Source organism: Pteropus vampyrus, unplaced genomic scaffold (assembly GCF_000151845.1).
Source record: "Pteropus vampyrus isolate Shadow unplaced genomic scaffold, Pvam_2.0 Scaffold340, whole genome shotgun sequence".
Classification (NCBI taxonomy): domain Eukaryota; kingdom Metazoa; phylum Chordata; class Mammalia; order Chiroptera; family Pteropodidae; genus Pteropus; species Pteropus vampyrus.
Window position 1 is genome coordinate 249052 of NW_011889121.1, and position 24422 is coordinate 273473.

The 24422-nt window shown below is 36.1% G+C and overlaps 1 protein-coding gene across 2 annotated transcripts in view; it reads right to left on the reverse strand.

Annotated features, from left to right (window-relative positions):
* Positions 1-24422, reverse strand: part of DMD (dystrophin) — a 2089898-nt gene that overhangs the window by 221119 nt on the left and 1844357 nt on the right. For both annotated transcript variants that reach the window (XM_011378471.2, XM_011378473.2), the window contains exon 61: positions 14111-14189. In XM_011378471.2, the coding sequence (XP_011376773.1) occupies positions 14111-14189 (79 nt within the window). The remainder of the gene's footprint in view (positions 1-14110; positions 14190-24422) is intronic.

Below are 24422 nucleotides of genomic sequence, written 5' to 3' on the forward strand. Positions count from 1 at the left end.
GATGGGGTTACGTCCCAACAAACCTATCGTAAGTTGAAAATATTGTAAATCGAAAATGCATGAATACACCTAACTTACTGAACATCATCGCTTAGCCTAGTTGACCTTAAGTGTGCTCAGAACACTTACATCAGCCTACAGTTGGGCAATTATCTTGAGTTTTATCTCAAGAATAATTACCTTCTTCTTCTCACCAGAAGCAGGAGACACAGATAGGCATTTTGTAGACAGGATGGGATGTGAAAACACAATATCCCCCAAATGCTGGCAACACAGTACATTGTAGAATATCAGTTGTTTATCCTCCTGATTGTGTGGCCAACTGGGAGCCGTGGCTCATTGCCACTGCCCAGCATCGCTAGAGGGTATCATACCACATATCATTAGCTCAGGAAAACATCATATTTCAAAATTCGAAGTATGGTTTCTACAGAATATGTATCACTTTTGAACCATCATAAAGTCGAAAAAGCATAAGTCAAACCATTGTAGATCAGGGACCGTATGTACTACACCATGGGATTCATTAGGAGATTGCCAGGTCATTTAGAGTATCAGGCTTATGTTCTTGGAAGTCAACAATTTATACTAAACTACTTGGCAAGGTGACTTAGTTGCAGAGATAAATGCTATATCTAATATCCAGTGCTGCTGGCTGCACAGTCCCACAAAGTCTAATAGACAATATTTGGTGGCATTACTCATGAAAGAAATGTTCCTTCAAACTGACTTATATAAAATTTCAAGAACCTCATCGTGATTATTAAGACATTAAGAAAGAAATCAAGCTTCATAAGGCCAGATGTGGGAGGAAAGGTGTCTATATAAATAGAGCTGTGACTGAATTATGCTCATAGAATTTCTGAAGAATTTCAAACAGAATTGACTGACTCTATTACCACAGAACTCTCCTCTGGGTAAAGGTGGCTATAGTCTTTAGGCCATTTGAGTTAAGTCAGGTTACTAACAAGTCAGTGCAATATTGCCAGGTGCCTTTAGTGTCTCTGCAGATGTGCACTTAAAAGACGGCAGGCAGTCAACACCATTTGCTGAATGTTCTCTGTGTGAATGGTATTGTATTAGGCACCAGGGAAATTTCAAGGAAAGTACAATTTGAAACCTGAGACAGTAGGGAGCAAGTGAGATATTAAAAACCAAATGACTGTAGATGGGATGTACATCCATTAGAAAGCAAGATAAGAGTGAGAAAGAGCTAAAGATATGACAGCAATGAAAGGAATAGGGGTTGGGAGAAATGAAATTTGGGTCCCAATTCTTCACACCACTATAAAAGCATGAAACATCTATTCTTTAGCCATAGCCTGATGGTGGGCAGAGGATGCTTCCCAGCCTTTGATCTTGGGCTTCACCATGTGACTTGCTTTGGCCAATGGGGCTTTAGAAGACACAATATGAACAGAGGCTTGTCCTCTTGTGCTCTAATGATTTGCCATAAGCATATGCCCCAGGTAGCTTCTGATCCTTCAGCCTGGGCCTCAAAACATTTATAGACAATCCGAACTGAACTCCCAGCCTGGAGCCAAACCCAGCCAACCTGCAGCCTGAAGCACAACTTCCCAGTCAAACTTTATCTAGATCATCTAACTATAGTTGACCCACACACCCATACGCATGAGAATAGAAGCTTTTTATTCTCATATAGAGGGAGGGAGGGAGAGAAATAGGGATAGAGACAGAGATAGAGAGAGAGACAGAGGTAGAGAGAAGAAAGATCATCACAGAGATTAAAGAACAGAAAATTCCCAAGCGAAGTCTCCTCATTTGTTATTAGCCATTTTTTCTAATATCACCCAAAGATTAATATCCCCTTTAGTCTATGCAGTTGAGACTTGTCATTTGCCACTCAGTAGTCCCTGGAACCCCTTCTCTGAAGCTGATAATCCATAATGATTGCAAGTATGAACTTGAATATGTTATTAAACTTCTCCAGTCTCAGTATTCTCTTCTGTGAAATGGAGACAATAATAAACCCCATTTCACACGGTCGTTGAGGATTAAACGCATTAATCCATGTAAAATGCTTCCTCGATATTAAGAGCAAAAAGTGCTCAATATTTTTTTGCACTGCTATTCCTATCCCTATTACTATTACTATCATTAATGCAATGAATTATCAAGCTATTTATTCCATTATTAACTTACTGCTGCTGTGAGGAATCCCAGGTTGACCAGGCCAATGAAAGAGAACCTGTGGTTCTAAAGTAAAACTGACTGTTAACCAGCAAAACATGGGCCTAGAAAGCAACACCAGTAAATAATCCCTTTTCTTTCTCTTCCAGCTATTTTCTGAGTCTTAAACATTTTTACATAGTTCTCAGAGTAGTAAAACATGAAAGGAGACAGATCTTCCTTTGGCATTCTACTGCTGCTGTCAAGTATGAAAGTCAATTTTGTTTTATCATTTTATATTATATTGCTTAGGAATTCAAAATAAATAGCTAAGGATTTTTACAAAGAAATAAAACAAGACATTTTCATTTTAATTTCTATATTTAGTTCCGATTTTTAGATTAAATTTCACATTACTGAACGTACTATCTTTTTTTTTTTTTCTGTTTAAATTAGTGTGGCTGGTTTATGTTAGAGGAATTATCTGACCTGTCCTGTTTAAGACATAAGCCTTGTTTTGTCCTTTTTTTTTTTTTTTTTTTTGCCCTCAGTTAGCAAGGTTTCTAGTGAGCTTTTGTGTTGGGCTCCAGAAATAACTGAAGATTTGGTTCAAAATTTCCCTCTTCATCTGATACCTCTAATAGATGTATCTGCTCCAGGCCTCCTGGGCCAAGTCTTTTGAATCGGTCTCTTTCCTTTGATAGCTGACCTAGGTCAAGTTCCACGATATGAACTCTCACTTGTTACCTTTTGAGAATAAATCCCTTCTGTCCTTAACTCACACCATAAATGAGCTCCTTCCATTCCATTTCTCTTCCGATTTTTTATCCCAGACATTTCCTGCTCAGATTTTCTCTTTCCAAGTCAAACTGCCCCATGTTGACTAATCTTTCAATTATTCTTTCTTTTCTGCCTATCTCTACCTCATTAAAACATTAGCACTCTCTAAAACCTATATTTATATTCATTATACATACATAAGAAATCCCTTTTCTGAACAAAAGAGCTATAAGGAGGCAACATATAAAATTGGAAAGGGAGATATTCATCTTATACAAATGACTAAGTAGAAGGGGAACCTGATTCTCATCACCAAATACATTTTGTGACTCTTGCTTAGTGAAATCAAAGGCCAAGCAATCAGAAGCAGTCTTTGCTAGATTCCCATCAGATGAAGTATTCTCTACCTTGGATTTGCATGTAGCCTCAGGCACAATATGCATCAGCACTATTCTATATAGAACATCTTCTTTCCTTCACTGCATAATTAATTCCTCCTTCCACTCTACTCCGACAACACAACTGTAGACGGTCATGCATTTTTTGTTTACAGGATCATATCTTTTGGTTAGAATTTCAGTGTCCCAAGGCCAGGATTTTGTCTTTCCCATCTTATTATTCTAAGTGCTTAGTGTTTGTTAATCAATATATGAATGAATGAATGAATGAATGAATGCTAACGGGCACAGTAAGTCATATGTCACTTCGTAGTTCAGAACCCTCCTAAGCCTTTCCTTCTTACTAAGAACAAATTCCAAAGGCTTTTAACCATAGTCAACAAGACCCTACCTGGTCTAGTTCTTGGTTACTCATTGATTTTCCATCATTCATCACCTTGCTTCCTTGGCTTCAGCCACACTAGCCTCCTTGTTGTTCCTCAGATCCTCTGAGCCATGTTTCCATGTCATGGCCTTTGCATTTACTGTTTCCTCCACCTGGAATCCTTTGCTTCTTGCTCCTATCTGCGTGGCTTGCACCCTCACTTCTCTACTTAAATGTCACCACCCTGACCACTGCACCTAAGGGTTCCTCTCACCTGTTACCTCTAGCCTGCTTTATTCTTTTTTGTCAAACTTACCATGACCTGACTGCCTTCTCCTATTAAAATTTAAGCTCCATGATGGAGGAATTTTCTTTATTTACCACTGTTTCCCCAGATCTCATTTGACCTATATTGGTCATTAAACAGACATTTGTTGAGTGACAGAATGCATCGATCCTTAGACAGCTGAAAATAAAGTGAAGCTCATAACTTTTTCAGGACTTTTCCAGGGATGCAGACTAGGTACAGACTGACTTCTTTCCTGTTGCAGTAGAATGGGGATAACCTTTAGAGTACTCAGTTATTCATTCGATCAAGGCATATTCTGCATCTATCTGTAAAGCATTAGATGCATGAAATTAATAATAAAAAAGAGCAAAGTATGCCCTTTACCCTTATGGTGCTCACACTCCAACCCATTTCCTTTTATGATCTATTGTACTGACTATCCTTCATTTTAAGTGTTACCTGTCATCAGGACGTATAAACTTAAGGTATAAGGCAAGAGACTGACGAAATTTAACGTTATCCCGAAAGTCCTTACCCATGTTGGAGATCATGAGGTCAGGCACTTTAAATAATGGTCAATCACTACATACACCGGATAAAATCATCAACCTCATTATGAAAGCAGGAGTAAATTAAACTACCCAGTGACTGTAATGAGCCTGTTACAATGCCTTTTTCTCAGATGCTTCTAAATGTCTCAGTCGTATTGACCCCTCACGGATTGGGTTCCCCGGAAGCAGGCTCTGAGACAACATTTAGAGAGCAGGTTATGTAGTAAGCTGTGCCCTGGGGATCGACACATGTGGAAGGGAAAGGAAAGAAGCGGGAATGGCAACAGGGAGCAGGAAAGCCGGGATGCACACCCAATGACAGTCTTAGTCAACCTCACAGGAGCTTTTGAGCTAGAATGCTAGAGTTCTCCCAAGTGGGCCCAAATGGCCAGTTCTTTATATTCCCGCATTGATTAGGAGCTGCCATTGAAAGGGGGGTGATCTTGGGAGAGGTAGCTGAGGCAATTCCTGAAAGGACAGGCAACTGAAGGTTGTCTGCTGAGGACAATCCTCTTCATTGAAGGGGGCCCGGGAGTCCAGCAAAGTAGTCTCAAGTGATTCCTCAGACATAAGTGATTCTTAGTGTTCCATGTGACCCAATTACCATGGCTAACATTGTCCAGGGGTTGGTATATAGGAGTGGTTCTCAACCAGGGACATTTTTGCCCTCCAGAGGACATATGACAATGTCTGGAGACATTTTTGGTTGTCAGAACTGAGGGAGGGGGTGTTAATCGCATGCAGTGAGTAGAAGCCAGGGATGTTGCTAAACATCCTACAATGCACAGGATGGTCCCCACAACAAATAATTGTCTGGCCCAGAAAGTCAATTGTGCCCAGGTCAAAAAAGATAGTTTGGCTTGTGGCCTATGAGGTGGCCTTAATCTTAAGTAGGTAGTAAATAGCTGAACCAATCAAGAAAGATGCTCTTTCTTGGAGAATTTGATTGTAATATGTAGAGAGAAATATAGATGGTAGAGAGGTGGGGAAGTGGAAAAGTCAGAGAGCTAAAAAAGAAAACACAAGTCACAAGGCAGTAGAAACTATAAGTGAAGAGAAAGTAGAGAGGAGAGAGTAGCTATTATACTGTGATAGTCTGAAGTCTACAGCAGCAAAGGCATATACAGAGAGAAGTAAACATATACTTCATGGTGACTATTCCTCGTTCTTCCTTTTGTTTCCATGTATCCTTAAAATAAACCCCATCACCTAAGCCTATTTCCTTATAGCTATAAGGAGACATAGCTCATAACATAGCAGTACCCACAGTAGACTGAATTCAAGATGATTTTCATTGCTGATATCTGAAAGCATATTTAAAAATCCAAGAGAATGGTTTTTAAACCAGGAACAGTTTATGTAAGTCTACAGAAGAACAAGCTGCCTTTTGTCCTCACTTCAAAGTTCTTGCTAAAAAGAATTTAGTAATCCCCAAACTGGTTGTGCTCTGAAAATGGAAAAATGAAAGTAATGATTTTTGCCCAGAAGGATGTGATTTCATCATTTCTGTTGTGCAAAGCCTTATATTTTGGGACAGATGACAAAATACTACCCTAGGCCAAGCTCACAAATGCCTTCATTTTCTGGGAAGTGTAAAAATATACCTTTTGCAGCTAGCATTCCACTGAAATAGTGCTCATGTGTCATGAAACTGATGCAGAACTGTGGTGCTGGTCTCCCTGTTCTAGGTCCTCATGGGGCCCAGAGGAAACTGTCAGGACGAGGAAGATGAAATAAGAAAGAAACAGGCATTTGCTTCATCTCTGCCATGCCACCAGACTAATTCCCATGGAGGTATGTGATGGAGTGGTGTTAGCAATCAAGCTAAATGTCACCATTTAGTTCTAAAGCCAGATTATGCATGGGGTATTGTAGTAGCTTCATGAAGTCACACTATTGGTGTCCCACTCAGATCACTTTTCTCCATTGTAGCACCGATCTCCAGCTGCTGTGAGTGTTGGCTGGTATGGGTCCATTGCTCCCACCTCCAGAGAACCTCCCTCAGTGAAATGGGAACTACCTTGCTGTCCATTACTCTCCGGAAATCCACAGCCAACGACTGACTGACATTGTGGGGCAAACACCCAGCTCTCTTGCCTCAAAAACAGGGCCAACTCTGTGGTGTGATGGATGCTCCCTGATGGCTGATTGGCATTTCCTCACTTTCTCCTGCTTCCCTTACTCTTCTTCACTTGAGAGCTACTCTCCTGATAAATTACTTGTATAAGAATCTCCATCTAGGGCTCTATATCCACAGAACTTTACCTAAGGCTAGGGTGACCAACCATCCTCGTATGTTGGACCGAGGAGGTTTCCTGGGCCATGAGACTTTCAGTGCTAAAACCAAGAACATCCCAGACAAACCAGGACCAGTGGTCATCCTGCCTAAGGCAGAGATTTGGATCCTGATCATTGCCTCGGGGACTTGAGTGATCTAACATAAATAAATTGGGCAGTGTTTTGGTAACCCAGCTATGCAAACGAACAAACAAAAAAAGCCTCGATTTGCAGTATTTGCCAATTTTTGTGGGGTAAATATTCCCCTTATGGGTGATTGCAAGCCACCAAAGGTTAGTTTAACAATTGGCTCACAATTTCTGTATACTTAACAGTTGGCTCTCTTGAGTCAGTAGAAGCTAGCTCCAGCACATCAATTTCCACAGCAGAAACAGAACTTTCGTAAGCTTCCTCATGTGCTCAAATAAATGGATATGTAGGACCAACAACGCAAAATTTTGTTACTAAGGATTCCCTGAAGCAAATAAATCTAAAGTCTTATTGGAGGATAAAAATTTGAGCTGAAAGAGAAAGGGCCATAGAAATAATAGGTTTTGAGAAAAGAATGTAATTATTATCACTGTGACTGTTTTTTGTGGGCATCTGAAAGGCTATCTATGAATTTATGGAGGCATTATCAGCATCACTGATAAATTAGATGGCATTTGTCCCAAATTCCCAAACACTTGGGATAGCACTTGACTGAAGAAATTGGCCCAAATTATTTTGCCTTGAGATTTTATCTGATAGAGACCTTTAGGCTGAAAAGCATTTCACTTGTAGTTGCAAGTTTCTTCCTGAGTTTTATCATGATGGCTTCTTTAGGCCGATCTGAAGCTTTAAATTATTGGCCTACTCATATTTCAAATTCATCCATCCCCTGAGGATAACGATAGTGTAGATTAGAGCATTGTTAAGTGAAATGTCAGCAATTATTAGATGGGCTTAAAGTTTTTCCCCAACATTTTTTTATAAAGTGTGTGAGTGGGGGGAGATGAGGGTGAAGGTTTGGCAACTTTCAAGATGGTAACAAACTTTTTAGCCTTATGTAGCAAAGGGAAACTGTAAACACTTGGGCTGCTTTAACAAGACAGAGTTAACCAGGGGTCTAATTAAGGCGGTTAAGATTATAAAGCCTGCAGAAAGTAACTGATTAGTTCTTTCTTTTTTATAGCATCTCATAATCTGAGAACAAGATCACTCAATGAAACTCACAGCTTTTAAATTCAGAAGAAATAGGAAAAAGGAAATTCATCTTACAGAGTTCCATAGCCATCAACAGAGTTTAATACTGTAAGAGGTCACTGGGTTAAAAGCTAGAGAATAAAAATTTTTGACTTTTATTGTTTTTTCCATTATAAAAGTAATACATGCTTATTACAAAAAAATCTGCAAAAGTATAAAGAAAACACAATAGCTGCTTGCATTTTGATGTAGTCTATGTCTAGTTTTTTCTTTATGTGTAGCTTTCTGCTGCTTCTGTTTTATTTTCTAATACAGTTGTGATCGTGTTGTCATTTTGAAGTCAGCCTGTTTCCTTAATATATTACATGGCACAGTAGAATTTTATGAAGAGGACCATGTAAAGTTATGAATGCTATTAGTCTTTGCTGGGAGGAAACATAAAAGGTCACATTATTTATTGAGTTTCTACTACGTGATAGTCACTATGCTAAATTTCATGCTATTGTGTATTATCAATGTCAGCAGAAAATTTACCTTTTTCTTTTGGGTATAAGAAAATTTATTCTGTAAATGATTTTATTGAACATCTACCAAGTACCAGAAAACATGTTAGATACTAGAGAATATAACTGTCAACAAGACTAAAATCATCCTGACCTTATAGAGATTAGGGTTTATCCACTGATTATTCATCTATTCATTAGTTACACAAATAACTATCGAACTTTCATAACATGCAAAACACTGGACTTTCTGATTAGATCCATGAAAAATATTTTCAGAAAAGAGAGAAACTACTTAAACTGAGAATTAAACACAAGAGAATGGATGATACTTTCATGTCTAGTTTGACTAAGATACTAAGTTATGCTGTCAAGTTTACAGTAATATTGACAGTAATTCTAATGCTAACAGTAAACACCTGTATAGCACTTACTATGTCTTAGGTACTGTTCTAAGGGTTTTACATATATTAACTATTTGATCTTCACTATAACGCTCTGAAATAATATTACCCTATTCCACTGTATTAAAAACCTCACTGACCATAGGTATGTTCTGATTACAGAGCTGTTAAAACATCGGGTGGAAAAGTCTGTCTTAAAATTGATGATATTTATTACTATCATTCTCATTTTTTCATATTAAAGATAAAGAGATTAAGTATCTGAGCCAGTATTTGAATCACTCTAATTCCAGATCCTGTACTCTTAACCAATATTCCATATACCATTGGTAAGATGACACTTGGCCCAGAGGCCTCGAGAGAAAAATTCAGGCTCTGTAAATCAACTTTGTATGGCCCAGACCAAGAAGAATATTAGAGAAAAAAATCTGTGGTAATATCAGGTGGACTAGGTAGTCGTTGGCTTGGGTATTTGTTCTTAAAGGGTAAGGCAGTGTGAGGTGTGGCTTGGAAATTCAGAAACTGGGTTACAGTCCCAGATCTATTATAACCATCTCTGTGACCTTGGTTATTCCATTTGACTTTTCTATACCTATTTTGTCATTTTGTAAAATAAGGGCAGGGCTGGAGTAGTTTAGTGTCTCTCAAAATTTGACTGCGACCCATAGAAGAAAAATATTTTGCATTGTGACATAGTACACACACACACACACACACACACACACACACACACACACACACACACACACACACACTAACTGAAACCAAAGTGTGAAAACAACAACTTAACCTTCCTTGTGCACTCTACTCTGATAATTTCTACTCTGTTCTATCCTTTCTATTAAAAAATGGTTGGTTGCAAGTCACTAAACCAGTTTTAAGATTCATTGATGAGTAGTTTGAAAACAACTCATACAGATTCTAAGTTTCTCTCCAGTTAGGCAATTCCATAGCATAAGGGGTGGGAGGTGGGCCTAGAATCCTCAGGAAAAAGAGAGTTGACCCATTTGTCTTAAAAAAATATGCATTTTCTTTTTAATTGGATCATGTTTTTATTACTTTCAGCAGGAAGTTCTTGCCATTAAATCATTTGGCAAATATCACTTTGGGGCAAAGATTGCCATACTATGTTTCATGGTATATTTAGTGAGAAATTGGTTTCCCTGAGAAAGGATTCCATAGTCACATGAAGTATGGAGAAGAGCTACTGACTCTGGCCTCCTTCAGAGTCTCAATGTGTATTAAAGGCTTCACGAATTCCAACAGGAAAGAAACTTGCTTATCCATATAACCTAGTGTTTTCCAAATCTCATTGACCCCAGAACTAATTTTTTTTTCAAGGCTGAGTTACTAACACCATACAGAACATTACTGTTCTCGGGAACTTGGCTTGGAAATGCTCCTTTAGGGAATTCTGTAAGTTGTTAAGTATTAAGACAACCATAAGTTCCTTTTACTGTTACAGAAAGATTTCCACCTTTACCCAAATCTATAGATACCTTCTTGGTGAAAAAAGTAAAATTTAGAACAGAAGCCCATAGAATGGAGAAAATGGCCAGAGAAAAAAGATCTTAAATTCTTGAAAATAACAAAAGATGGATGATTTTCAGACCAGTGTGCCAAGGAATACTATAGTACTTTCTTGGTCATTGACATATGAAGAGACTGACATGGTGCCTTCCAAATATATATATACACACACATTCTAATATATATAATATATGATAATATTTTAAAATTATAATTAAAAATCATACTATTAGAATTTATCCTTTCTCTTGGTTTAAGTTGCAGAAGTCAATTAGAAGTGGTAGAATATTAAAGCTAGAATTGAAGGCAAGCTGGTGTCTATCAACAAATAAAGCTTATATTTTACAATGTTTTTCTCTTCTCATTTTCTCTCAGATCTAAGATAAAAGAAGCAACTTCTTTAACAAAGAGAGATTGAGCCACCAAGAAGAAACACTGAATACTTTTCTTTCCTAAAGGGCTGCCTCTCTCTACTGATAAAAAACAAAGACAGCTGGTAATGTAATTTTCAAAGGGGAGAGTGTGTGTATGTGAGGCGGGGAGGAATAGAGAGGGAGAGAGGAAAGGAGAAAGGGAGGGAAAGAGGAAGGGAGGGGGTAGAGAGAGAGGAGGGAGGGAGGGAAGGAGCGGGAGAGAGAAAGAGAGAGAAAGGAGAATATGATGAAGAGAGATACTGAGACGGTGTGCATGTTTGGGGTGGTATAGTTAGTGGCTCATCCTTAGTTTTCTTTGTAAATTCTAAATCTCTAAAACCATTTTATTATTATTTTTAGTAACATGGAAGCAAATTACTAAACATCTACCGTTTCAAATTCACTTAATATGACCTTAGTGGTATTTTTTCAAACATATTTTTATTTGTTTTTGAGGGGAAGCTGTTTTTCTTTTATAGAACACAATTTAACAGTAGATAAATGACTTCAGAGATGCTCTGCCCTCAAATATGGTTTTAATGGTGCACCACATTTCTTGTGCAACTTTGTAGAGGTCATTTGGCAATTCGTATCAAAAGCTTTACACAAAGTAAATGTCCCTTAACACAGCAGTTCTGTTTTTAGGCATTTATGTTGCAGGAAGAATGTGCAGTGTTTACTAAGGTGCACAAAAATGTTAGTCACAACTTTGGAAATAATCTGAAATAATCTTAATATTGAGTGATTCAAACTTATCTTGGTAAATCTAGTATAGCCACAGAAGGGAATAGTACGCAGCCATTTAAAACATTGTTCTGTAGAGAAATATTTAAACACATGAAAATATTTTTATTATAGTTCTAAAGGAAAAAAGCTGGTTATAAAACTGTAATATGTCTATATCCCTGTTTGGTTTAAAAGAAAAAAAGAGAATCTGAATTCACACACACACACACAGAATCCGAGATAAAATAAGTATATAAACCACATTTTTTATAATGGTTATCTATGAATGGTGAAATTAAGGATGATTTTTTTTTCCTATTTGAACTCCTCTGCTTTCTAAAATTTCTTTCGGGGACATATCTTACCTTTGTAATTAAAAAAAAGAGAACATAAAGAAATAACCTTTATTTAGTCTTCAGTTTGACTTTGTCCTATTTCACAACTACCCCTGAAAGCAAATTGGCATTTTTAATGTCTGCAAGCGAAGCTTCTAAACATATATTAATAATCCACATGAGTATCCAAGAAATCGGTGACTTGTAGGGCTGGCTCCTATTAGGCAGGCAGATCAGTGTGTTTATGAGTATCTATTTCTTCAGGACTGACATTTCTGAAAGCAGGCACCTGTGTGATATGGTTTGAAAGGTGTGAGATTGCTCCACGTGGCCCCTCAAAGTTCTTTCCTTACAGCTCAACGACTATAGCTGACATTCTACCACCAGAGAGTCATTCCTCAACTTTATGGCTTTTTACTGTATTAAAATGCAAATAACCAAGGAGAAGTACACATTAAACTTTACCTGTCACCTGGGTTAAATGAATATAACATATCATTTTCTGAGAATAGGTTTTAATGGAGAAGACATGGAAATTCAGGTGGGGCATGCAGAGAGAATGAAGGATGAATGAATATATATGGTGTCTGAGGAGTAATTAATATTTGTAATAGTAATATTTTATTTATGGTTTATGAGTCGCTTACAAGTATGTTATTGCATTTAATCTCAATTAAATCTAATAGAATGGCTACCACTAAAGTGACTTAAGCAGATCAGAGATTTGGAAAAATATACAAGACAAAATCTGTAGGCTTTATAATTGTTCTAGAGCCATTCCTAAAGACATAATCCCACTCAACTATGTACACTGTTTTAACCTTCCTATTTTATCTTGGCACCACCAAAGCATGTGTGATACTGTTCAAATAACAACTTCATGCAAATAATAAGGTTAGACCCAGTCAGAAAATAAGACAGCTTCTTACTTGATACATTATTAAAGTATAACAGAAAGACAGAACAACCATCATCTCGGAATTTTTATTCTAAAAGATAATGGCCAACTGGAGAGACACATGAAAGCATCTAGTCAAACACTTTAAAATGTTTGTGAGTATGGATCTTTTTATTAATTTATGGAAAATGGAAAAGAAAGGACTAGAAAAGGGCAATAAAGGAAGTCAGAGGAATGAAGGGAGATCATATAGAATTACTTCCTTTCTATAACATATATAAATAAGTAAAAGACAGTCTGGTGTGGTGGTTAAAAACACAGATTCTGAAGCCAACTTCTTGTTTGAATTCTGGCTCTGTCATTTGCTAGCTGTGTAACTACATGCTTCAATTTCTTCATCTTTAAAATAGGTATAATAATAGTATCTACCCGATAGATTGCTATACAGATTAAATTAGTTTATATTTATAACATTGCCAGACACAAAGTTATTGCCTTAAATGATGGTTAAACCCTCATATATACTTGTGTATGACCAGAAGGAAATACACCAAAATGTTATCATATGTTAATTGCATGTAGTAGAAGTATGGCTTTTTAAGTACCAAAAAAACTCAACATATATACTTTTGTAATGAAAGAAAGAGTGGTATAAATGAATATTATTTGGGATAAAACAAGAGCTTGACAACTTAATATGGATTGTTATATTAATAAGGTGTTACAATATTAAACTTTCAGTTAACTAAGGCTATTCCTCTTAGTATTAATTATTAAATATATAATATTTATAAAATATATAAACAATATAATTAATTATAATAACATAATTAGTAAAATAGCAAAACTGGAAAATGAAAAGAATGAATAGAGGTCAAAGATAAAAGAATGATAAGAATAGTTAGGAAAAGGAAACATAACAGGGTGAGATTCCAAGTTGGGGGCAAGGAGTATTTAATGAATTATACAGAGATAAAATTATAGATTCACAGTAATATATATTGAATTATTATACCATAATTATATGATAGCATAATTATCAACCGTATGAAGTAAACTACTATAAGCAAAACTAGACTCAAAAATATTATCCAAGTTAGCACTTGAGAATACATTGCAGAAAACAATTATTCATTAGGTTAAGACTGAACAAAATGATCTAATTGATCCTCTTCTTTCTAACCTTCAGAATTCACCCACCAAGTTATCTTTCAGAACGATTTATGCCTCCAGTGCATTTGGCAGAGATGATTGTAATTCAACTCTTATTTCTTAGCCACCAAGATGCAATGAAGAGGTTCAGCAATGAAAGCTGACAACAACTTACTGGAAAGAAAGTGCTGGGATGTCGGGCCAAAGTCTCTGTGAGCTTCGTGCAGCTGCCTGATGCGGTCCTCAACGGCAACCTGGGAGGAAGAGTAGACAAATGATATTCTCTCATCATGTATAGTGAGGAACAATTAAAACAATGTATCCTTTTCAGTAAGATCTTTTGGGAATCTAAACATCTGGAACACTAAAACAATCATTTATAACCCTAGTTTTAATATCTGCTTATTGTAGATGGCCTCCAAGACCCATTTTTACCAAACCAAGGCCAGACAAAAAAGATTTGCAGCCTTAACAATGTTAAGATGAGATGATTTTTTTTAACACCTACTCAATGGCAACTACAGATGAACTACTGCTCCAGTTAGTACCATCAAAAATGCAATTTCTAAATCTTTCATGAAAAGGTTAGGCAGGTTGCCATTCACTATTATACTTACTAGGTGATTAAAGGTCCTCAGAAATGACATATTTTATCTTAGTCTATTGTTTTTAATTAATTTTTTTTAGAATAATATTGAGTGGAAATTAATGGGTCATTGATTAACAATTAATCATTGATAATAAGTAACCAATAGTTGATTAGTACTTAAGTATCAAAGAAGTAGAGTCAAGGCTTAAATTTAAGGTAATTATAGGGTGGATAGTAAGATGAGAGAAATTTTCAGATTTCAGTTTTTAGTGGACTTGGAAATTACTGGGAAGTATATCTTTAGGTGGCATGGAGTAAAAATTACCATCCTTTTTTTTCTTATTAGGTTTTCTCTAATATATTGATATAATATCCTGATAACTAAATAAATCCTATTGTGGGTGGAGAAAAAGTAAGAGTTTTATGGGTGAAATGGTATATTTTGTCATCTGGCATTTTGCCAACCAGATATTAGTGGTGGCCCTACCCACCCTAGCTCGATAATACTGGATCTTGATTTGGTTCTGAACAGCCCATGCTAAACTAGGGGTTGGTTAACATTTGCCCAGAGCTGTTAGAACTGGAGTAGATTTGCTCCTGTGTGTGGGTAATTCCCAAGAGGTAAAATAGATGTTAAACATCAGACAAGCAGCTTAGATAGTCTGGTCTAAAGCCAACTCTGACCTTCTTCCAATATCAGTGAAGTGCCTAGCATAGATTCAGAACAGTCTCCTTTTTCACTTACTTCCTAGCTTTGCCTAACTCTGCTTGGACCAAATATTTGGGAAAACAAGTGAAGTTTCAAAAAAATGCATGGTTTGCTTCATTGTTATACACACAAAAGCATGAGGAACATTTCAAAGCTACCTTCCTCGCCTTATGACCCTGCACTCTCAGTCAAACTCTATCTGCCTGTCCTGCAATATTCCATCCAATATAACACTTGTGTGGCTTGTTTGTGCTGCTCTTTCTCTTTGAAATACTCTTGTCCTAGTTCTCTCCCAGTTCAAGGCTTTTTATATGCTTTGATGCTTACTTTTCAATCCTTCAGGTTAGAAGTGATTGCATTCTCATAGCACATGGTTTATACTTGGAGCACTTCTGTCATATCATTCATTTTAGTTATATGGAGATGAGTATCTCCTGCAATGGATTGTGAATGCCTTGATATCTGGGACCATTCCATGCTTATCTCTTCTCTCCCATCCTCTCTCCTGCAGGATTTGGTGAACCCTGCACATAGTAAGTGGTAGCACATATTTGCTTAATGACTAGTTGACCAAACCAATGAGTACATATGAGTGTGTGTGTGTGTGTGTGTGTGTGTGTGTGTGTGTGACAGACAGAGAGAGAGACAGAGAGAGAGAGAGAGAGAGAGAGAGAGAGAGAGAGAGAGAGAGAGAGAGAAATAAGAATGCTTAGTATATACTGCATGTCCCTGGGTGAATAATCTTAACTTTCCTTATCAGTAAAATGGGACAACAATATGACCTACTTCATAAAGTTTTTGTGAGAATTAAATAAGATAATACACGTGCGGTGTCTGGCCCAGTTTCTGTCACATGATAATTGCTCAATAAATCTTAGTGGCTACTGTTATTGTTGCTATTGTGATTAATAAATGGAGAAGGATAAGTTATAATGTTCAAGGCACCATGTACAATACAAAAAATGGCTAATATTTATTAAGCATTTCGTTCATGACAATATGAATTAATTAATATAATCTTCACAATAACTCTGTGGTTCTTGTGAAGATACTTCACTGATGTAGAAACTCAGGCATGAGAGGTTAAAAAACAAAACAAAACCAAAAGAAAACTTGCCTAAGCTTAGGTAGTTAGTAAATTGGTAGAGCCAGGATTCAAACTTATTCTTTGTGGCTCTTGCTCTTACTTGCTATTTAGAGATTAAAGTTTGAAAAAAAGTAATTTATAAATATTTCATAAGAAGTTAGCTTTTTTATTTTTATTTTTTACTAATCTCTGCCACAGTATTTTATTATGCTGCTGCATAATGGTGAAAATATTTAATATATCCAAAATAAATCAATCTGAGTGAAAAGTCAGAGCATATATTCTTTCTACCTATCCCCAAAAGAAATAACACGTAGTTATTAACTAACTAAACTTCACTTATTAAATAGTGAAGCACAGATGATGCATGCTGCCATATGAGTAAATGTTAAAGGTTGAGAAAATGGAGAAACATGAATGAACAGAAATTCAAAAAATGTATATGACAGACAAAATATTTTTAATTCTATATTATGTAGAATCAAAAGGGAATGGCACTTGAACTCAATAAGTTTACATAATATTACCAACACTGTGTTTAACCAATAAACTTTGCTCTACTATAAAACTGCAGTGATAAATTCTTTTTTTTTTATTATTAAGTTTATTGGGGTAACATTGGTTAATACAATTATATAATTTTCAGGTGTACATTATCATTTGACATCTATATATTCTATTGTGTTTACCACCCAAAGTCCAGTTTCCTTCAGCTACCATATATTTGATCCCTTTTACCCACTTCGCCTTCCTCCTACACCCCTATATTTGACCCCTTTACCCTGTCTAACTCCCCCCTCCTCCCCTACCCCTCTACCTTCTGGTAACTACTAGTCCATTGTCCATGTCCATGAGTCTCTGTTTGTCCTGTTCTTTTGTTGCTTTTAGGTTTATATCCCACATATAAGTGATATCATGCGATTTTCAACTTATTTTGCTTAGCATGATTATCTTGAGGTCCATCCATGTTGTAACAAATGGCAGTAATTCATCTCTTCTTATGGCTGAGTAATATTCCATTGTATATATGTACCACAGCTTCTTTAGCCAATCATCTATCGTAGGACACCGGTTGCTTCCATGTCCTGTCCACTGTGAATAATGCTGCTATGAACATTGGTGTGCAAATATCTTTTTGAATATGGGTTTTCAAGTCTTTGGGGTAAATACCCAGTAGAGGGATTGCTGGATCATATGATAGATTAATTCTTAGTTTTTTGAGGAGCCTCCATACTATTTTCCATAGTGGCTGTACCAATTTGCAGTCCCACCAGCAGTATATGATGGTTTCTTTTTCTCCGCATCCTCTCCAACATTTGTTATTACTTGTCCTGTTGATTATACCTATTCTAACAGGTGTGAGATGGTATCTCATTGTGGTTTGGATTCGCATTTCCCTAACAGCTAGCGATGTTGAACATCTTTTCATATATTTGTTAGCCATTTGTATGTCCTCTAGGGAGAAGTGTCTGTTCAAGTCCTCTGCCCATTTTTTGATTGGATTATTTGATTTTTTTGTTGCTATCGAGTCGTATGAGTTCTTTGCATATTTTGGATATTAGGCCCTTATTGGAGGCGTTGCTTGCAAATATATTTTCCCATTCAGATGTTTGTCTCTTTACCTTGTTGATGGTTTCTTTTGCTGAGCAGAAGCTTTCTAGTTTGATGTAGTTCCATTCATTTATTTTTGCTTTTACTTCTCTTGCCTTTGAGGTTAAATCCATAAAATCCTTTTTAAGTCCAAGGTCCTTGAGTTTAGTTCCTATGTTTTCTTCTATGCATTTTATTGTTTCAGGTCTTATATTCAGGTCCTTAATCCATTTTGAATTAATTTTGGTGTGTGGTGATAGACAACAGTCTAGTTTCTTTTGCAGGTGGCCTTCCAGTTTTCCCAGCACCATTTATTGAAGAGGCTTTCCTTTCTCCACTGTATGTTTTTGGCTTTTTTTGTTGGAAATCATTTGCCCATATAAATATGGGTTTACTTTTGGACTCTTGATTCTGTCCCACTGGTCCATGTGTCTGTACTGCTGCCAATACCATGCCGTTTTGATTACTGTCGCTTTGTAGTATAATTTGAAGTCAGGCAGAGTGATGCCTCCAGCCTCATTCTTTTTTTCTCAGGATGGCTTTGGCAATTCAGGGTCTTTTGTGCTTCCATACAAATCCGATGATTTTTTGTTCTATTTCTTTAAAAAATGATGATAGGATTTTGATGGGGATTGCATTAAATCTGTATAATGCTTTAGGTAATATGGTCATTTTAACGATGTTGATTCTTCCAATCTAAGAACACAGAATATCTTTCCATTTCTTTGTATCTTCTTCGATTTCTTTTAATAGGGTCCCATAGTTTTCATTATATAGGTCCTTCACATGTTTCATTAAATTTATTCCTAGCTAATGTCTTTACTTTTAATCAATTTATTAAATGCTGACCAAATCTACTGTACATATCTGTAACACTTCAGTCATCAGTAGATTTTATGATCCTATGTAAGGTCAGTTCCTGGTCATGAAGAATGTAATACCATAAAATTATAGAGAAAGGTTGTAGAAGAATATGTGCAGATAAATGTTTGTAATATGTAATAATTTCTAAATACAGAATGGGTCATTTCATGAAGAAATTAATCAAGAGATAAATGTGAAAGTTTTGGGGTAGGGAGGAGAGGATGAGGAGGCCATATGGAAGTGGACACTAACCAAAATCTTTTCATATATTGAGAAAGAAATCCCAAGGAGAACATGCAAATGGTGAAGTGGTATGAGTGTGCCACAGGCCGTGTTCTCTGGCAGTAAGTTAGTAGCTTCACAAGGACCACACAGATGCAGCATCTGAGTCCATTATCGGCCGGCCCTTGATGTCTGAAGATGTTTCCTTCTCACACAAGGAGAGCTCCAGTGGTAGTTTCTAGCATATATCTAATGTTGTCAAGAATTTAAAATGAGATAAAAGTTGAATTCCCATCTCTATAACTCAAACTTAAGAAAATGCATGAGCGAGACTGAAATTAAAAATCCATCATGTCATGAAATGAAACAATCAGGAAATAGTTTTAAAATAAGTAAAGAATTAAGCATAAAATATATCTTTTCACAAATTATCTTTGGAGAAAGGTATTGCATTGATTGAATGTACACTTGAATAAACAAAGATAAATTTTAAGAAAGAAAAACTGGAAGATACATAAGATCCTTACAAACTGTAGTTACTTAAGAACAAAACATTTACATGATACGGTATATATAAAACCTGAAAGATTCCACCAAAAATTATTAGAACTAAGAAATGAATTCAGTAAAGTGGCAGAGAACAAAATGAATATCCAGAAATCGGTTACATTTCTATATACTAATAATGAACGCTCAGAAAGAGAAATTAAGGAAAAAAAAAATCCCATTTACAACTGAATCAAAAAGAATAAAATACCTAAGAATAATTTAACCAAGGAGGTGAAAGACCTATACTCTGAAAACTATAAAACATTAATGAAAGAAATCAAACATGACATAAATAAATGGAAGGATATACCATGCTCATGGATTGGGAGGACTAATATCATTAAAAAGCCCGTACTACCTAAAACAATCTACAGATTCAGTGCAATCCTTATCGAAATACCAATACTCTGAAAACTATAAAACTGGAACAGTTTTATAGTTTTTTACAGAACTGGAACAAATAATCTTAAAACTTCTATGTAATCGCAAAAGACCTCATATAGCTAAAGCAAACTTGAGAAAGAAGAACATAGTTGGAGGTATCACATTCCTTGATTTTAAACTATAGTACAAAGCTACAGTAAGCAAAACCAGTATGGTATTGGCATAAAAAAACCCCCACACAGATCAATGGAACAGAATAGAGCCCAGAAATCCATGCTTACATAGTCAATCCATGCTTACAAGACTATACAACGGGGAAAAGATAGTATATTCAATAAATGGTTTTAGGAAAACTGGACAGCTACATGCAGCAAAAGAAAGAAAGGAAGGAAGGAAGAAAGAAAGAAAGAAAAAGAAACAGGACTTTCTTACACCATATACAAAAATAAACTCAAAATTTAAGAGTACAGACTTAAATATAAGAGCAGAAACCATAAAACTTCTAGAAAAAAACATAACCAGTAAACTTTGAAATATTGGTCTTAGAAATATTCTCTTTGGTTATGTCTCCCCAGGCAAGAACAATAAAAACAAAAACAAACAAACGATTGTATCAAATTAAAAATCTTTTACACAATGCAGGAAACCATCAACAAAATGAAAAAGCAACCCACTGAATGGGAGAAAATATTTGAAAATGATATATCTGATAAGAGGTTAATATCTAAAATATATAAAGAACACATATAAGTCAACATAAAAAAAAACGATTTGATTTGAAAATGGGCAGACAAAAGGGGCAGAGGATCTAAATAGACACATTTCCAATGAAGATATACAGATGGCCAAGAGATACATGAAAAGATGCTAAACATTGCTAATTGTCAGGGAAATGCAAATCAAAACCACAATGAGATGTCATCTCACACCTGTCAGAATGGATGTTATTAAAAAGACAATAAATAACAAGTGTTGGCAAGGATGGAGAAAAAAGAGAAGCCATGTGCACTGTTGGCAGGAATGTAAAATGGTACAGCCACTATGGAAAAGAGTATGGAGGGTCTTCCAAAAATTAAGAATAGAACTACCATATATGGTCCAGCAATCCCACTTCCGCATATCTATCGGAAGAATATAAAAAACAATAATTTAAAAACATAAATGCAACCCTATGTTCTTTGCAGCATTATTTATAATAGCCAAGATATGGAAGCAATCTAAATATTCAATGATAGGTGAATGAATAAAGTATCTGGAATATTACTCAGCCATAAAAAAGAACGGAATCTTTTGCCATTTGCGGTAATATGTGTGGACCTAGAGGGTATTATGTCGAGTTAAATAAGTCAGACAGAGAAGGAGAAATACTGTATGATGTCACTTATATGTGAAATCTAAAAAATCAAATCAAACCAAGACAGAAACAGACTCGTAGACATAAGGAACAAAGTGATGGTTGCCAAAGGAGAGGGTGGCGGGGAGATGAATAAGACAGGTAAAGGGGAATAAAAAGTACAAACTTCCAGTTACAAAATAAATAATTCACAGGGGTATAATGTATAGCATAGGAAATATAGTCAATAATATTGTAATAACTATGTATGGTGTCCGGTGAGTACACAACTTACCAGGACAATCACTTTGTAAGGACATATAAATATCTAATCACTGTGTTGTACACCTGAAACTAATATCATATTGTATGTTAACTATACTTTAATATTAACAAAAGATGAAGTACTTTATTCTGTGAGCAATTAGCAAAAAAAAAAGGAAATTTGATTTGCAATTGACTAGACTTGGGGTGATATGCATTAGAATTAAGACCGTGTTGCCTGGAATGGGATAGAAAGTGTAGATTAGGAGGCAGTTTGAAAACACTAATCCATTTTGGTGTTGGAGCTTGATTTTTGAAGAAGCAAATAGAACTTCTGGATTTCCAATGTGGAAGATTTGGAGACTGAGATATTGCTGATGGAAATATGGAAATTAGAAAAGGGAGGGATGGCATATGAATTCATGTGGAACATGATAAATTTGACCTAATAGTGAAACCTTCAACTGGAAATGTCAGGTATAGCCAGTTAGAGATGAGCAATGTGTCTTAGTTACTAAAGGAAGGAAAGGGAAGTGAGAATAAAAGGGGGTAGAATTGAGCACTAGAAGGTGAGCAGAGAAGGAAGAGCTAAAGGAATTTAAATCGAATTATTTAAAGAGACAGGAAGAACTCAATTTCCTCTGAATTAATAGGCAAGACCTGCTTCCTTTTATAAAACAAGACAAGTACAATATCTTTTTGGAAGCATACATCCTGTTTCTACCATTAAATCACAGATCACAAAAGCTTAGAACGAGAAGAAATCTTATCTATTGATAACACTAGGTCTATTCTTTAGAACTATCCCAGATGGGCAGAAAACTACCATCAGCTCCATGAGTACTCGTAATCTAGTTTGCAGCAATTCTTCAGTAAAAACATGAGAGAATAAAAGGTCTTTTTTATATGCTCTGTGAGGACAGGGACACATCTTTCTTTTCTTATTATATCCCCAGTGACTAGCACAGTACCTGGCATATAGCAGGTACTCAACTAATCTTCGTTGACTGAATTGATGCACCGTTTATTCAAGGATCTTTATCATAACAACTATATTTTTAATAAGAGATTTCTTTTTCAACACAAGGTTTTGGAAGACTGTCCCTCCTCTCCTTTCTTTTCCTCTCCTCTCCTCCCTTCCCTCCCCTCCCTCCCCACTTCCTTCCTTCCTCCTCCTCTCCCCTTCATCTCCCTTTCTTCTTTCCTCCCTTCCTTCCTTTCTTCTTTCTTTCCTTCCTTCCTCCCTCCTTCCCTCTCTCACTCCCCTCCTTCCTTTTTGATGATCAACATTAAAAACAGAAAATAAGAAAACCATTTAGATCATTGCGCTGACAATACTGGATTTAAAATTTTTTACAAAGCAATAATTTGTGAGACAAACTGACCCTAAATGTTCATATCTGTTTTATTCTAATTTTTAGACAATCTTGTTTGAAAGTGAAGGGGAAGAGAATATGCCACCCCAAAATATGCCACTCTGACACGTTGATTATTTTGAATTAAAGTTATTTAAGAAACAGCTGGCGCAAGGACACTCTGACTCTCCTTTGTCCACCTGAAAGCAGAAAATAAATCTCTCATGTGAAAGGTACTCTCCCTGTTCCAGGAGGGAGGACAGCATCCTCATCCCCAGAGATAGGGAATTCAGGGCCAAGAAGCCTTTGTAACAAACCTTGTTACTTCCTCACTAATTTACTACACCAAGCCTAAACCCCTTTGTCTTGTTAATTCTTCACACATTTATTGTTTCTTTGTCTACAAGATATAAAAGCTATCTGCTTTGGTCATTTCTTTGAGTCTCATATTTTTATGGGCTTCTGTACATACGAAATTAAGTTTGTTTTTCTCCTGTTTATCTGTCTTGTGTCAATTATTAGACCAGCCATAGAACTTAGAAGGGAAGAAAGGAAAATTTTTCCTCCCCTAAAAAAGCTATAAGGACTAGTTATTATCTCTTTTGCTTTCTCATTTCAGATGAGTTCTCTACTGTTTGTAGAGATTTCCCTTCTTTCATGCCATTAAGAAATGTGTCTATAGTCATTAAAAAATATTAGAATACAAGATCCTCATCCATAAAGATAGGGATCCTGTCTGTCTTGTTCACAGCTTAGCACAGTGCCTAACATGTAGGAGGTGCTCGATAAATATTTGATAAATGAATGAATGAAAAGACTTTTTGAGTTCCTGTTATCTGTTATGCACTATGTTAGGTATGATTATGGTAGACTTGAAAGTGTAATTTTGGGAATAACGAACAAGCACCAAGTCATTAAACTAATGATAATACACTCCATTCTCAACTGTGACAGTTTCCCAAAGCTCAGTCCTCTGTGAATTTTGAAGGGTATCTTTATTTCGTTTTCTTCAAAATTGCTTTAAATAAGTCAAAAAAAGAAGAAAAAGGACTGACAACATTGTGGCTCTTATAAATAATTTGAAATAAATTTATCCAAACACAAATGTTTGTTACTTAACTTTGTTTTAAATTCTCAAGGGCTCCCACTTTTTCTTTTGACCCGTTAGCTAATGATTTTTAAGTTTTTATCTTTACTAAAGGTTTAGGAGAGCCAAGGATTCCTTCTTGATGTAGAAATATATTGCTAGAAAATGTGATTTTTCCTAGCATCCCAGTGTTCTTACTGGCAACACATATATAAATAGTATTTACTCCAGTCTTGGGAAAAGATATAACTGGGCATGCACACTTTGATTTTCTGGTTCTCAGTTTGTCTAGACCCTTGATAAATATACATGGGCATGCAAGACCCAGACTTCACACCTACAGTAATGAGCCCATAAAAAAAACAACCCTCTTTGTGCTGTGATGCTAGTGAATAAACAATGCACATGCACACAAATGACTCTCTACAGTCTGTGTATTCATGAGGTTCTGTCC